The 15,764-nt window shown below is 43.4% G+C and overlaps 2 protein-coding genes across 6 annotated transcripts in view; one reads left to right on the top strand and one right to left on the bottom strand.

Annotated features, from left to right (window-relative positions):
* Positions 1–3,015, bottom strand: part of tshr (thyroid stimulating hormone receptor) — an 89,315-nt gene extending 86,300 nt beyond the window's left edge. Inside the window, exon 1 of the mRNA XM_067992186.1 lies at positions 2,837–3,015. Within this exon, the coding sequence (XP_067848287.1) occupies positions 2,837–3,015 (179 nt within the window). The remainder of the gene's footprint in view (positions 1–2,836) is intronic.
* Positions 3,016–14,804: 11,789 nt separating this feature from the next.
* Positions 14,805–15,764, top strand: part of LOC137326706 (centrosomal protein of 128 kDa-like) — a 359,621-nt gene continuing 358,661 nt past the window's right edge. For all 5 annotated transcript variants that reach the window (XM_067992037.1, XM_067992041.1, XM_067992038.1 and 2 more), the window contains exon 1: positions 14,805–14,903. The gene's annotated coding sequence lies outside the window, so the exon portion shown is untranslated. The remainder of the gene's footprint in view (positions 14,904–15,764) is intronic.

Here is a 15,764-nt window from a genome sequence, read left to right as displayed (position 1 = left end):
CGACACTCAATTAGATCATGGCTGATCTGTATCTTAACTCCATTTACCCACCTTGGTTCCTCAACCCTTAATACCCTTACCCAACAAAAATCTATCAACTCAGTTTTGAAATTTTCAATTGACGCCCAGCCTCAATAGGTTTATGGGGGGAGAGAGTTCCAAATTTCCACAACCCTTTGTGTGAAGAAGTGCTTCCTGACATCACCCCTGAATGGCCTAGCTCTAATTGTAAGGTTATTCCCCCTTTGTTCTGGACTCCTCCCACCAGAGGAAATAGTTTCTCTCTATCTACCCTATGAAAGGTGATCATTCATATGTTAAACCTGACTGAATGAATTAAAGTATATGTGCACTGATTAAGACACGTTACAGTTCTCTCCCTTCCAATTTGTGATGAACTGTATTTAAATATCAGGTTAGCACAGTGGTAGTGCTCCCATCTTCTAAGTCAGAAGGTTGTTGATTTAAATCCCACTACGGACGACCACATAAACTCAGCTGACACAGTCATTCTTTGTTTAAATCGAGGCTGTGTTCAGGAGGATGTAAAAGCTCCCATGGCAGTATTTGAAGAGGAGCAGGGGAGTTCTCCTGGTGCCCTGGCCAACATTTATACCTTAACCAACATCACTAAAAACAAATTAGATTTATCTCATTGCTGTGTGTGGGACCTTGCTGAACGAAAATTGGCTGGTGTGTTTGCCTATATTACAACAGCGACTACACTTCGAAAGTACTCCATTGGCTGTGAAGCGTTTGGGACATCCTGAGGACATGAAAGGTGCTGTATAGTATATAGTATAAAAGGCCTTTGTTTCAGCATTGATCTGAAATGCATTTTCCATTTTGGCAGGTGTTTTAAATGCTGCATTTGCTGATATGCATTAGAAGTACAGAAATAGCTGGTGAGTAAGTTTAATGGGTGTCTTTACATTCCCTCTCTGTGGGGAAAAAAACACCAAACAGATTATCTGGTCATTTATCCATCGTTGTCTGTGGAACCTTGCTGAATGATAATTGGCTGCCTTGTTTGCCTACATAATAGTGACTACATTTCAAAAGTAACTCATTGGCAGTGAAGTGCTTTAGGATGTTAAAAATCGATGCTAAGTGCAACAATCATAAACCTTCCCTTTAAACATGTTAGACATGTTAAACGCTCCAGTGATCTGTCTTACAGAGGCAGGTTTGGTAGTGCCGTGCTCTATGAGAGAACCAGTACAGATAAACAGAGTAATGAACACAAGTGTCCTTATTTGGCAGCCCTGCTTTCCATAAGTGACATATTATAAGGTTAAATTTAGGTGTCAGTCATGGCTCGGCGGTATAAACTCTTGCCTCTAGGTTGCGGGCTCAAGTCCCACTCCAGAGAATTGAGCACATAATCTCAGCTGACACTCCAGTGCAGTACTGATGGAAGTGCTACACTGTCAGAGGTGCAGACTTTCGGATGAGGTGTTAAACCAAGATGTGGAGATGCCGGTGATGGACTGGGGTTGACAATTGTAAACAATTTTACAACACCAAGTTATAGTCCAACAATTTTATTTTAAAATCCACAAGCTTTCGGAGGCTTCCTCCTTCCACATTCACCTGAGGAAGGAGGAAGCCTCCGAAAGCTTGTGGATTTTAAAATAAAATTGTTGGACTATAACTTGGTGTTGTAAAATTGTTTACAAGTGTTAAACCAAGGCCCTGTTTGCCCTCTCAGGTCACTGTGAAAGATCTTGTGACACTATTTTGAAGAACAGGGGAATTCTTCCTGGCCAATATTTATCCCTCAACCAACTAAGACAGATTATCTGGTCATTTATCTCATTGCTGTTTGTGGGACCTTGCTGTGCGCAAATTGGCTGCTGCGTTTCCTACATTACAACAGTGACTACACTTCAAAAGTACTTCATTGGCTGTAAAGTGTTTTGGGGCACCCTGAGATTGTGAAAGGTGTTATATAAATGCAAGTTTAAATATTACAGTTAGGATAGATTTACACAGAAGCTACTGGTCGGAGAGTGATGGCTACAAGCTCCAGCTGGTATCTTCTTTATACTGCCTGGCTCCTACTTTGCTCTGATTCCACTTCTCCTGCCCAGGGATGAGCTCCACTCCCAGGCACTACAATGCTAAATGTTTTGAGAGTGCGGGTGAGAGTGACCATTTAAATAAGCCCTGGGTAAGTGTACAATGTGCTCGGGGAGCTAACGGAACTCTGAGCATGTTACAAATCCCCCGGGTTGGCACTTTACTAGAGATGTACACAGTGGTGTGTGTAAACTGCTCAGGTGTTCCTTTAGACCCTAACAGTGCAAGACTGCCTTTCCCAGGGGTGTCACACCCCTCCCCTCTGCAATCAGGTGGGGACCTAACCTGGAGTTATACTATCACTTTAGCCTGGCTGCAATGCAGAAACCGTTTCAGATAAATATTAATGCAGAGTGAGAGATGGGGTTGATAGCCCCATTAAAACCTGAGTTTGCAATACAAGTGCATCCGATCAGTTTCACCAACAACCACCCACCCAGCTATTCCAGATTAAAAACTCCATTTATGCCACACAATAAAAGGGTTTCCCTTTAATATTTCTGCTCGTGTTTAGGGAGTTAATATTGAGTTTGCAGGTAGACTGTTTACAGGCAATGCATTCACTGGGACTGGTGTCACCGCCAGCCTCAATGGAAAGGGGCTGCTGAGAATCCCCCCACCCCTTTGGGTTTAAAGGGGGAGCGGGAACGAGCAGGTAACCTGACATTACTCAGCTTCTCAAAGCAGATTAACTACAGAGGGATGCTGTCTATCCCCACTAAGGGAGGGTGAAGTTGGAGCGTGGGGTACTCACATTTTCTCCGTGTTCTTGGAGAAGGTCGGGATGTGATCGATGGCTTTACACGTTACCTTGAAAGTGTCCCAATCTGAACACTCACAGACACTGGGACACGAATCCACTGCACCCTCAGCCCGGCTCAATCCAGGGGAGACAGTTATCAAAGTCAACACACTCAAGATGAACGGGACCATCTTCAAACAGTTTCCAATTGACTCCTTCCTGACCAAAGCATTCAAAAACCTGGAATATTTTGCTTTTTTAAAAAAAAAAATCTGTCTCCGTTAATGATTTCTTCTTTTCAAATAAAATTGCTGCGGTTCATTCCCCAGACGACTGAATTAAATGTGGTTTATCCAGTTCTCGCCGCCAGGAGCCCTCATATAGGTTTGCAAAGCTCCTCATGTCAGCACTGACTAACACTTACAGAGCACTCTAGGAGATTGATTGACAGCTAACCCTTCCCCCATTCAACTAATTAAACCAGTAAGGAATAAGGCAATTTTAAAAATGCAATTTTTATTTCTGTTATCTAGTTAAAAAGCACAGGACTGAATTTATGGTCAAACAGATTTTTAAATGAAAAAAAAGAACTTGCATTTATATAGGGTCTTTCATCGTCTCGGGATGTCCCAAAATGCTGTATAGTCAATGAACTTTTGAAGTGTAGTCACTGTTGTAATGTAGGAAATGCAGCAGCCAATTTGTGCACAGCAAGATCCCACAAACAGATCACCAGATAATCTGTTTTAATGATGTTGGTTGAGGGATAAATATTGGCCAGGACATCGGGGAAAACTCTCCTGCTCTTCATTGAAATAGTGCCATGGGATCTTTTACATCCACCTGAGAGGACAGAAGGGGCCTCGGTTTAATGTATCATCCGAAAGACGGCACCTCTGACAGTGCAGCACTCCCTCAGTACTAGCACTGGAGTGTCAGCCTAGATTATATGTTCCAGTCTCTGAGAATGGGATTTGAATCCACAACCTTCTGGGCTCAGAGCCAAGAGTTATACCACTGAGCCACTGACATAGACAGCTGTGTTTAATCCGAAATAAATGTTTTAAAGTTTTGTTTCCCTCAAGAATCTGACAACCGGTTCTGCTAAGGTGTTGTGCCATGAGCATGCACTGGGTTAAACAGAAGCAGATGTTTGTGTGCAGATTGGTAAATCCATGCAGAACAAGGTACTGGGAGTGAGGAATAAAGTTATTTTCTCAACACATAATAAAAACAAACAGAAAATGCTGGAAAGGCACAGCAGGTCTGTTAGGATTTGGGAGAGAAAGGGAGGTTAATGTTTTGGGTGGGCCCATTCGGCAAATGCAATGTCCTACATTCAAATTGGCTGCTGCGTTTTCCTACATTACAACAGTGACTACACTTCAAGAATGAGATTCATTATCAATGAAGCACTTGTGGATGTCCTGAGGACATGAAAGGCACTATATAGAATTACATGGAATTTACAGGACAGAAACAGGCTATTTGGCCCAACTGGTGTTTATGCTCCATACGAGCCACCCTACTTTATCTAACCTTATCAGCATATCCTATTAATAATATAAATGCAAATTTTTTTTTTACATGATATATTATGGTAACATAATAAGTAGTGACATCTGACTAGCATTACTACTGCAATGTTATGAGATATTTTCAATGTCAGAGCATGTGAGTTGAACTCTTTATTAAACAGTTCTGGAGCTCGCGACTTCTTATTCTTTAAGACTGAAATCTGTTATCCTTAAAGAAGAAAGAAAGAGTTGCATTTCTATAGCACCTTTCACGACCCGAGGCTGTTCCAAAGCGCTTTACAATGAAGTACTTTAGAAGAGTAGTCACTGTTGTTGGAGACACGGCAGCCAATTTGCGAACAGCAAGGTCCCACAAACACCAATGTGATAATGACCAGATAATCTGTTTTTATTGATGTTGGTTGAGGGGTAAACATTGGCCTTATTACACACACATACATTGTTACGGGGTAACGGATCTAGAAAACAAATCCGATCAGAGATGTCAGGCTGCAGGTTGAATCCGACATTACTTGTACAAGTTCGATCTTCAGGCTTTACAGAGCTCAATAATCAGCCTGCAGCAAGGCTAATTTTCAATGTAAAGCTGCACCACTGTACACCGCGCATGCTTGTCTCTTAGATATTAATTACCATGAAGAAACTACTCAATAGTATTCTGGTGTTAATATTTTCCTCTCCAGTAAACTCTGTTTCTCACCACCACTTGTGAGTTGTGATAATCATTCAGCATTCTATTGGTGCACTTTGTAGCAATAGATTCTATAAAGACCCAGGAAGATGGTTACTGAAATATTAAAGTCTGGGTCACTTTTATTTCATTTTGCTTCTCTTGTGTCTTTTTCGCATTGTGAAGGATGGGTGAATTAAAACAACTTGGATTTTTTTTGTAGCTTTCAGTGCTGCAGTGGAATTTTAACATAACAGTGAGAAATAGGGAAGATTTTCTCACAGAACTTGTTCGAAGCAAAATCTATTTTTTTCTCCCGGCAAATTTTTTTGCCCTCCTCTCCTGAAAGTTGCCAATTGGCGTAGGTCAATGGTTCCTCAGGTGATGGCAACCCTTTCTAGCACCTCATCCAAGTTGGCGTATATGAGCCTCGACAGTGACTATGTGAAGGTGAGGGGCATCACAACCAAACCCGATCCCATCTTCACCGGACGACCTGTCCACACAAGAGTGCACTTTCCAGCAGTGGTGGCCTGGTTAAGGATGAGGCGAGGGAACCCTGACTGATTTCCCCCTCCCCCCCCCAACCCCCAACATGAGCAATCAGCCCAAATATGCAGCCTTCTTTGCTCATAAGGTAAAAAGATACAGCCACGTATAGCATCTCTCTCACAGCACTAGACAGGGTAAAGCCTGTCTCCTGGTGGGCGATCATACCTTCAGCTCCACACTTCAATCTCTCTCCATTGCAACTTTTCTTGACGCTCTAGTTTATCAATCCTTCAGTGATCAGAGCTCCTCTGATCTTCCTTCTCCCTTTTTCTTCTAAGCTCCAAGGATACTGTGCAACACATTCTTCTCCTTGCTGCATCCTCACTCTATTTTCTTGCAAGACCTATCAAATAGGATCCTACTCTGACTCATTCTTTCTCAGCATCTCAAAACAGTGGAACTCCTTACCTCCCAGTCTTTACAAGCTTTTAAAACCCAAGATTAGCATCATTTATGTACCATTTCCTGATTTACCTCATCCTCCGGTCCTTTTGCCAATTATCTTAAATCTGTGTCCTTTGGTCACTGCCCCTCCTGCCAGTGGAAACAGTTTCTCCTTATTTACTCTATCAAAACCCCTCATGATTTTGAACACCTCTATTAAATCTCCCCTTAATCTTCTCTGGTCCAAGGAGTAGAATCCAGCTTCTCCAGTCTCTCCACGTAACTGAAGTCCCTCATCCCTGGTACCATTCTAGTAAATCTCCTCCGTACCCTCTCCAAGGCCTCGACATCCTTCCTAAAGTGTGGTGCCCAGAATTGAACACCGTACTCCAGCTGAGGCCTAACGAGTGTTTTATAAAAGTTTAGCGTAACTTCCTTGCTTTTCACTGAACAGCAAAATGCTTGTGACCTGGAAATTAGTTGGACCCTCAGTGGGTGCTGATTGCTTCAGTTACCACTAAGACAATACTAATCAGAGTAGTTAACAAGAAAGGTTGAGTATTTCTTGTGTAGGGTATAGACCGAGACAGTCAAACGCTCCACAGGATTTTGTTTGGTCTTCTAATGTTTGGACCAGGTAGGTGGGTGTTGAGAATTTTGTTTGCAGAGGGCAATTGTCTGTAAGCAGGGAGAGGTGGGGATTGATGGATATTCTGAAGTTTTGCTTGGGGTCGGGTGCACTTATGCTGAACTTTCCCCTTTGGAAATGAAATAGGTGGGGTAGAGATTGTGATTGTGGAGCTGATTGTGGAGGGGGTGGGATTGATGGGCTGCATGGTCCCATAAACAGCAACGAGATAAATGACCAGATAATCTGTTTTAGGTTTTAGGCTGAGGGATAAATATTGGCCAAGACAGTGGGACAAGCTCCCCTGTTCTTCTTCGAAAAGTGCTGTGGGATCTTTAACATGCACCTGAGAGGGGCTCAGTTTAATGTCTCATCTGAAAGACGATCACCTCCGACAGTGCAGCACCCCCTCAGCACTGCACTGAAGTAATCAGTTCTGCTACATAAATGGGAAACCAAAGCCATTTAATGATATCTAGCTCATAATATTTCTTTGTTTTGATTACAGTTCTGGGACCTTTTTCTACATTAAAGGTGCTACAAAATGATGCATGTCATTGTTGTTGTTTCTTTCCTTTGCAGTTCAAGATTATGAAAGAGGATTGACAAAGCACATCCAGACAAAACTTTCACTACAGACACGAGTTAAGAGTTAGGACGTTGGAAATAGGAAGGAAAGTTAGACAGATGCCATTAAAGAGGCAGCATGCAGAAGGATGAGAGCGTAAGATGGAGCAAAAACAGTAAATTCTAGAAATACACATGTTCAAAGAGAAAACAAAAACAGGTTAATGTTTTGGATAAGATCCTTCGGCAGACCGTGACTCACTTCTGACCAAAAGTGTCTCTACCGGAACATTAACCTCTGTTTTTCTCTTTACAGTTGCTGAAAGGCACAGTTGGCAAAAGAACCAGAGGCGACATGAGGAACAAAATGTTTACGCAGCGAGTTGCAATGGTCTGGAATGCACTGCCTGAAAGGGCGTTGGATAAATACTTGAAGGGGAAAAATTTGCAGGGCTATGGGGAAAGAGCAGGAGAGTGGGACTAATTGGATAGCTCTTTCAAAGAGCCGGCTCAGACGCGATGGGCCGAATGGCCTCATTCTGTGCTGTGTGTCATTCTATGATCTATGATTCTAAGACCTGCTGTGTATTTGCAGCATTTTCTGCTTTTCTTGTTTGTTGATAATGATAATGTGAGGTGGTATATTTGGAGTGTAGGAAGTACAGGACAAGAAGGTTCTCAGTGACCATAGTAATACCTTGCAAAGAGAAAGACAGACAAAGTTTTAAGATGTCAGCCACCTCTCTTCTCCCAATAGACCCACCTCTCTAATCCTTAAGATTTCCTGTTTACTTTTAATGAGTTATCCGCACTAAATACACCCAATGAATAAATCATTTTCCTAGTTGTGCACTGAAGGTTATTTCTCCTCTTTTCGCAGATAGCGGAAACATTGGTTGCTATGCTTTTGATTGAAATATTAAATATGGTATTAGTGCTTTTGTTTATCTCCAGCATTGTGAAAGCTACTTCCTGAACCCACCGCATGTTTTGCTTTGTTCGATATTGTGTTGTCATAGCAGTGGTTGCTAGGGTACATTAAATGACAGGCAAACAACAAAAGGTACCAATGTGGAGCTCAGAAAGTATCGTTCCACTAATAAAAGTCTAAAATAACTCATGAAACGCAAAAAGTCATGGCAAATCTTGCATTGAAATGTTAAGCACTATTTACAGAATGGATTTTATTTTGGCTGAATCAATGTATTGCTTCACCGCTCCGATTCCCCACAAACCGAGCTCATGGCCTGGGCTGTGTTGTCTGGGGGAGGCATCAAGTGATGGTCAGGCTTTGTGGCAGAAGGAGAGGGCAAAAATAGTTTCTTGTGTAGCTCCTACTAAAAAGAACAGAAAGGCTTGCATTGTATAGCGCCTTTCATGACCTCAGGATGTCCCAAAGCGTTTTACAGCCAGTGAATTACTTTTTGAAGTTGCAATGTAGGAAACTGGGCAGTTGTAGAGCAGCTTTGGCAGAAGACAAGGAGGAAGTCACCTACTTGCCCTGACAACAGGCAAATGGTATACATTACATGAGGCCTAAAGGAGCAAGAAGAAAATTAAATACATGAGAACTACCAAAAAAGGAAATTCACAGCATCATATTTTCCTCTCTCTGCTAACATTAGCAGAAGAGTAGATGAATAAAAAGTGGTGTAAGATTGTGAGAATTCCCGAGCTAACACCATTGTCGGAAAGGTTCAAGGAGAAGGCCCAACATCACCACCTTCTCAGGGCATCTAGGATTGGTCAATAAATGTCAGCCTTGCTGGTGTCGCCCACATCCCAAGAACAAATAAAACAAAATGTCCATCAGGGAAGGGAACTTGCCACCCTTTATCCAGTGTGGCCTACATGTGACTCTAGTCCACATCACATGATTAACTCTTAATGAAGTGGCCTAGCAAGCCACTCAGCCCTACAGCATTCCCAAACCTAACACCATTGTGGGAGCACCATCACCACAAGGACTGCAGCAGTTCAAGAAAAAGGCCCATTACCATCACCACCGCCTAGGAATGGCCAATAAATGCCGGCCTGGCCAGTGTTGCCTACATCTTGAGAATATATTTTAAAAAAGCTAACGATCGGTATGTCCGTCTTTAGCTCTGATCTGAGAATACTTACCTTTCATTAACAAGCAAAGGTTGAGCTCAGCCAGCATTCTGCAGCTGCGCACCGTCAAATCGAAAATGTGTCACACCTGATATTAGTGAGTTTAACAAAGGGGAAGGTTTAGAGGTATCGACACAGCAGTGAAAAAAATTGTGAAATGTGCTTCAGAGGAAGGGGAGGAGGAGGAGCAAGAGGAGTGGGGGAGGAAGACGAGCAGGGGGAGGAGGAGCAAGAGGTGTAGGGGCAGCAAGAGGAGTATGAAAGGAAGAGGAGCAGGGGGAGGGGGAGGAAGAGGAGCAGAGGGAGAGGGAGGAAGAGGAGCAAGAGGAGGAGGAGGAAGAGGAGTAGGGGAGGAAGAGAAGCAAGAGGAGGAGGAGGAAGAGGAGTAGGGGAGGAAGAGAAGCAGGGGGAGGAAAAGGAGCAAGAGGACGAGGAGGAAGAGGTGTGGGGAGGAAGAGGAGGAGGAAGAAGAGAGGAGGAAGAGGAATGGGGAGGAAGAGGAGCAAGAGGAGGAAGAGGAGAAGGAGGAGGAGGAAGAAGAGTAGGGGAGGAAGAGGTGTGGGGGAGGAAGAGGAGGAGGAGGAAGAGGAGCAAGAGGAGGAGGAAGAGGAGTAGGGAAGGAAGAGGAGGTAAAGGAGGAAGAGGAGCAGGGGAGGAAGAGGAGGAGGGGAGGAAGAGGAGGAGGGGGAGGAAGAGGAGGAGGAAGAGGAAGAGGTGCAGGGGGAGCAAGAGGAGCAGGGGAGGAGGAGGATTTTTGCAATTTATTTGGTGCAATTCCCAACACTTTGTATTATACATTTTATACATGTGATGTTTTCTGATGTGTAAACTGCTTCATATGAGACAATATGCCCCACTAAGCTGGACTGACAGCTATAATGGTGCATCATGTACGTTATGATAATCCATTAAGAAATAATATACTTGCTTCTTGAATCCCACTATTTTTTTCAGCCAAAAACTACTGTTTGAGATATTAGTCTTCTATTCCTCTGTCCACTGATTTAACGTGATGTAAACACATTTATTATAAAGACGTAACACGTCGGTTAAAGCAGCAGACAGAGGAAGGTTAAATGAACGCAATAAGCATCCATTCACCAATATTGCCAGCAGTGATTTTCAGACTTTGATCTCAAAGTAATTATATAATCATTAAAAAATAGCCCCTTAATGCACTAACTGCCACTGAGCTTTACAATCTTGATCAGAAGATGCCCAGGCCTTGTATGATTTAAAAACAGAAAATGCTGGAAATACTCAGCAGGTCAGGCAGCATCTGTGGAGAGAGAAACATCAACCAGAAACGTTAACTCTGTTCCTCTCTCCACAGATGCTGCCTGAGTATTTCCAGCATTTTCTGTTTTTATTTCAGATTTCCAGCATCTGCAGTATTTTGCTTTTGATTCCTTGTGTGATTTGTTATCTTATGCTCTTGGACCCAGGGCCCTTAGCCTCCACATATAGAAAGTGGGAATAATCAGTATACCTTTGATTACATGCTGCGAAAAGAATCAGTACACTCTTGCCTCCAAAAGTAAAGAGTAGGTATGCTCAGTATACCTTGGCATAACCCCCACTATACCTCTCTGACTCTCATCTCTGAGCCTGAGTCAGAATTGAGCTCATAATCTAGGCTGTCACTCCAGTATTTATGGAAACTGTAGCGTAACTGTAAACATGGGAAGGGCATTGATCAGAAGCTTGAACTGTGATAAGGTCGTTACTTTTAGTCTTAGGCATAGGTGCAACCACTGGGGAGAGACGGAGGCATATGTGCTCCTCACCCAAAGTTTTATTGCGTGGGTTATGTCCCACTCTCCAGTTACAAACCCTGAATTGCTCCCGATGCTGCCCCACCATCCTCAACTGTTTATACATAGGTTCCACTATTTGCAGTCGAACAGTGCCACCTTGAATCTAGAGCAACAGAAGTACATTGTACAAATAAATCAGGTTTACAAGGATTTGGGTTGGTTGTTTATGTTCGGGCGCTGAAGGCAGTTTGGAGGAGGGAGAGAAGAGGAGAAGTTGTTGTACATTCTCTGAAGCTGAACCTGTAACTCAGGCAGAGCAAGCTGAGTCCTCTCTTTCTTCTGGTACTCAATCACGCTGCTACTAAATTACACTGGAGATGTAGGTGCAGCATCGATTACGTTGTGCTGTTTTTATTTTGCAATGGCTTCTCATACTTAAAGAATTTGTTCATTGATTTTATTTCTTCACTGCTTGCATCCGTAAAGGATATAAACTGCTTTCTCCAAAGACTAATTCAAACTGAAAAGCAGCACTGAGGTAACTTACTGCCTACACCTGCTGCGTTGATTGCAGCTTTGCCCTGCAAGTCATACAAAGATTTATTTTCACAATCTCCCATTTTAGCATCTCTATGACTTTAAAATGATAAACCATGTGGCAAATGAGCTACTAAATTAAAGTGAATTTTGGGTAATCAATCAGATAATACAGTCATTGCATGCAAACAGGATACACCACAGAAAAGATGCTTAGATTTAGATTCTAAACTAGATGACCATCGCAAAGTGGATAGATGGGGATCACATTGGAGCTCAGGTGCAACCATGGATAAAGAGTTTGGGGGTGGGGGTGGGTGGGAATACACATCAGGCTGTTCCTGCCCAGCTGAGCAACCTCCTGGTTATTTGGTCACCTTGTGCATGGAATGGTAAGCAATTCCATTTGAGGTAGTGGAGGGGTAACATAAGCCATGTCAAACAAAATTAGGGAGGGGTAGGTAACATGTCTATTCATCCCTCCTCCCCCATGCAGTTCCACCTTTGTAGTAGTGCTTAGCCTATATTGTCTGAAATATCAGGCACTAAAATATATAAATTTGCAGATGACACAAAACTTGGAAGTGTAGTGAACAGTGAGGAGGAGAGTGATAGACTTCAAGAGGACATAGACAGGCTGGTGGAATGGACATGTGGCAGATGAAATTTAACGCAGAGAAGTGCGAAGTGATACATTTTGGTAGGAAGAATGAGGAGAATCAATATAAACTAAAGGGTACAATTCTAAAGGGGGGTGCAGGAACAGAGAGACCCGGAGGTATATGTGCATAGGTCGTTGAAGGTGGCAGGGCAGGTTGAGAAAGCGGTTAAAAAAGCATACGGGATCCTGGGCTTCAGAAATAGAGACATAGAGTGCAAAAGCAAGGAGGCTATGATGAACCTTTAGAAAACACTGGTTTGGCCACAACTGGAGTATTGTGTCCAATTCTGGGCACCGCATTTTAGGAAGGATGTGAAGGCCTTAGAGCGGGTGCAGAAAAGATTTACTAGAATGGTTCTAGGGATGAGAGACTTCAGTTACGTGGATAGACTGGAGAAGCTGGGGTTGTTCTCCTTAGAGCAGAGAAGGTTAAGAGGAGATTTGATAGAGGTGTTCAAATTCATGAGGGGTCTAGACAGAGTAGATAGAAACTGTTCCCATTAATGGAAGGTTCGAGAACCAGAAGATACAGATTTAAGGTGATTGGCAAAAGAATTAAAGGCGCCATGAGGAAACCCGTTTTACGCAGCTAGTGGTTAGGACCTGGAATGCACTGCCTGAAAAGGTGGTCGAGGCAGATTCAACTGTGGCTTTCAAAAGGGAATTGGATAAGCACTTGAAGGGAAAAAAATTGCAGGGCTATGGGGAAAGGGTGGGGGAGTGGACTAGCTGGATTGCTCTTGCAGAGAGCTGGCACGGCCTCCTTCTGTGCTGTAACCATTCTATGATTCTACGAATGAACAAATTCCATAGCAGTTTTAATAAATTGACAGATGATTGTAATTACTGTGCAGAATACAAAATAATATGCAATGGAATTATTAGGAAATTGATAACCATTTTGAAGTGTGATGCAATTTGCATTGTAAATTACTTCCCCTCTGGTCCATGCATACTTTTAAATTTGTATTGCACATCTTTGTTTTTATTTTCTGTTTTATTGTTTTTGTTTTAGACTTTTCTTAATTCCAAAGTTGTACTTTTGAGCGAGTGTTTTGGACTTCCACGCCCCTTTGATAAATGCAATAATATTCAATAATTTAGAAAAGTTCACATTTTCCATAGATATTAAAATTACATAATAATTCCGAAAAGTTATGAAATACTTATACAAAACGTAAATGTAATTGTCTCTAAATAAACCACTGGCAACAATAAGACGTTACCTTGTTTAAAATTTTACATTGGGTATAATAAAAAAAAATATCTAAATTTGTTGCTTAAAGTTTAATTTAAAAGCAACAAATGTTAAAGCAAACATAAAAGCAATTAAGGGTTGCTGGCTCTTTCAGCGTTGGCTGCACTTGCGGCAATTGTAAACAATTTTACAACACCAAGTTATAGTCCAGCAATTTTATTTTAAATTCACAAGCTTTCGGAGGCTTCCCCCTTCCTCAGGTGAACGATGTGAAATGAAGTCCTCGAAATGAAATCGCATTTATAATTCACAGAACAATGCTTGGTGAGTACAGACAGTTTTTTCAACTGCCCGTTGCCAAGGCAATCAGTGTGCAGACAGACAGGTGTTACCTGCCAGGTCTCACAGAATATACAAATCACCAAAAAAAAACAAAAAACCAACAAACAAAAAAAACAGAGATAGAGAGGTAGAAACATAGAAAAGACAGCAACTGACCCGTTATATTAAAAACAGATAACATTTGTTCGCTGGTGGGGTAACGTGTAGCGTGACATGAACCCAAGATCCCGGTTGAGGCCGTCCTCATGGGTGCGGAACTTGATAGCCAAGTTCCGCACCCATGAGGACGGCCTCAACCGGGATCTTGGGTTCATGTCACGCTACACGTTACCCCACCAGCGAACAAATGTTATCTGTTTTTAATATAACGGGTCAGTTGCTGTCTTTTCTATGTTTCTACCTCTCTATCTCTGTTTTTTTTGTTTGTTGGTTTTTTGTTTTTTTTTGGTGATTTGTATATTCTGTGAGACCTGGCAGGTAACACCTGTCTGTCTGCACACTGATTGCCTTGGCAACGGGCAGTTGAAAAAACTGTCTGTACTCACCAAGCATTGTTCTGTGAATTATAAATGCGATTTCATTTCGAGGACTTCATTTCACATCGTTCACCTGAGGAAGGGGGAAGCCTCCGAAAGCTTGTGAATTTAAAATAAAATTGCTGGACTATAACTTGGTGTTGTAAAATTGTTTACAATTGTCAACCCCAGTCCATCACCGGCATCTCCACATCAGCACTTGCGGCAGTTAGTGCTCTGCTGCTGCTGCTGCACACTGGCGCCTCTCTGTGTGGAGAGGCGGGACGTTTGGCGCAATTTCCTAGCAGGCACCGAGGGGGGGACACCTGCAAGGTTCAAGCCGGCCGGCCGCGGTGCCTCCTGGGACTTGTAGTTGCTCCTCCCACCCTAGCCCCCTCACGCGCTTGCGGCGGGGCTGGAGCGGGAGAACTACATTTCCCAAGTGGCTCCGCGACGGCAAGGGCGGGGTCCTCGGCCCGGTTCAAGCCGGCGAAGGCGGACATTTCAAGTTGCCATAGACGCCGAGGGGCCGCTGGAGTTTGACGGGAATGGGCGGTTGGTGATGGTTGTGGACGGACGGCTTGCGCTGGCGGGATGGGTCTGTGCGGCGAGTTAAAGGTAACGAACGGCTCGTTAAATTAACGCCCGTGCGACCGTTAATTAAAGGATATACGCCCGGGGGGCGCGAACTCCCTCCCCTCCCTGTCACAGCACAGTCAGGCCTAAGGGGGTGAGGGGAGAGCAGCCGCTTCTGCTTCTTGTGTATGAGGAGCACTGTGAGGTGGGGGCTCCGAGCCGATAAACTGGGTGGTTATAGCTGCTTAAACTCGAGCCGGGCTCGCTTGGGGGCTCCAGCATCCTTTGCTGTTGCAAAACTGCCCCCTAAGTTCTCTCTCCCTTTCATTCATTCATTCATTCAATCTAAAGAACCTGAATTTATACAGCACCTTTCAGGACGTCCCAAAGCGCTTTACAGCCAATTAAATATTTTAGAAATGTGCTCACTCACTGTTATACCGTAGGGAAATGCTGCAGCCAATTTGTGCACAGCAAGCTCCCACAAACAGCAATGTGATAACGACCTGATAATCTTTTGTAGGTGTTGATTAAAGGATAAATATTGGCCAGGACACTGGGGAGAACTCCCCTGTTCTTGGAAATAGTGCGGTGGGATCTTTCACGTTCACCTGAGAGGGCAGACGGGGTCTCATCCAAAAGACGGTATCTCCGACAGTACAACACTCCCTCAGTACTTTCACTGGGAGTGTCAGTCTAGAATTTGTGCTCAAGCCTCTGGAGTGGGTTGTGACTCAGAGGTGAGTGTGCTACCCATTGAGCCAAGGCTGACCCCTCTGGGAACGCAAGTCATCAGGACTATGGACAAGTATTTTTCTGGGTGCAACTTGAAACCTAGCACTTGGTTGCTTCCTGATATCTGGGAGTAAGACATCAATGAGCATGCTTATGATAAGCTACCTA

This window comes from Heptranchias perlo, chromosome 10 (assembly GCF_035084215.1).
Source record: "Heptranchias perlo isolate sHepPer1 chromosome 10, sHepPer1.hap1, whole genome shotgun sequence".
NCBI classification, from domain to species: domain Eukaryota; kingdom Metazoa; phylum Chordata; class Chondrichthyes; order Hexanchiformes; family Hexanchidae; genus Heptranchias; species Heptranchias perlo.
The sequence above is the reverse complement of the archived record's forward strand: the minus strand, read 5'-3'. Positions and strand labels throughout refer to the sequence as shown.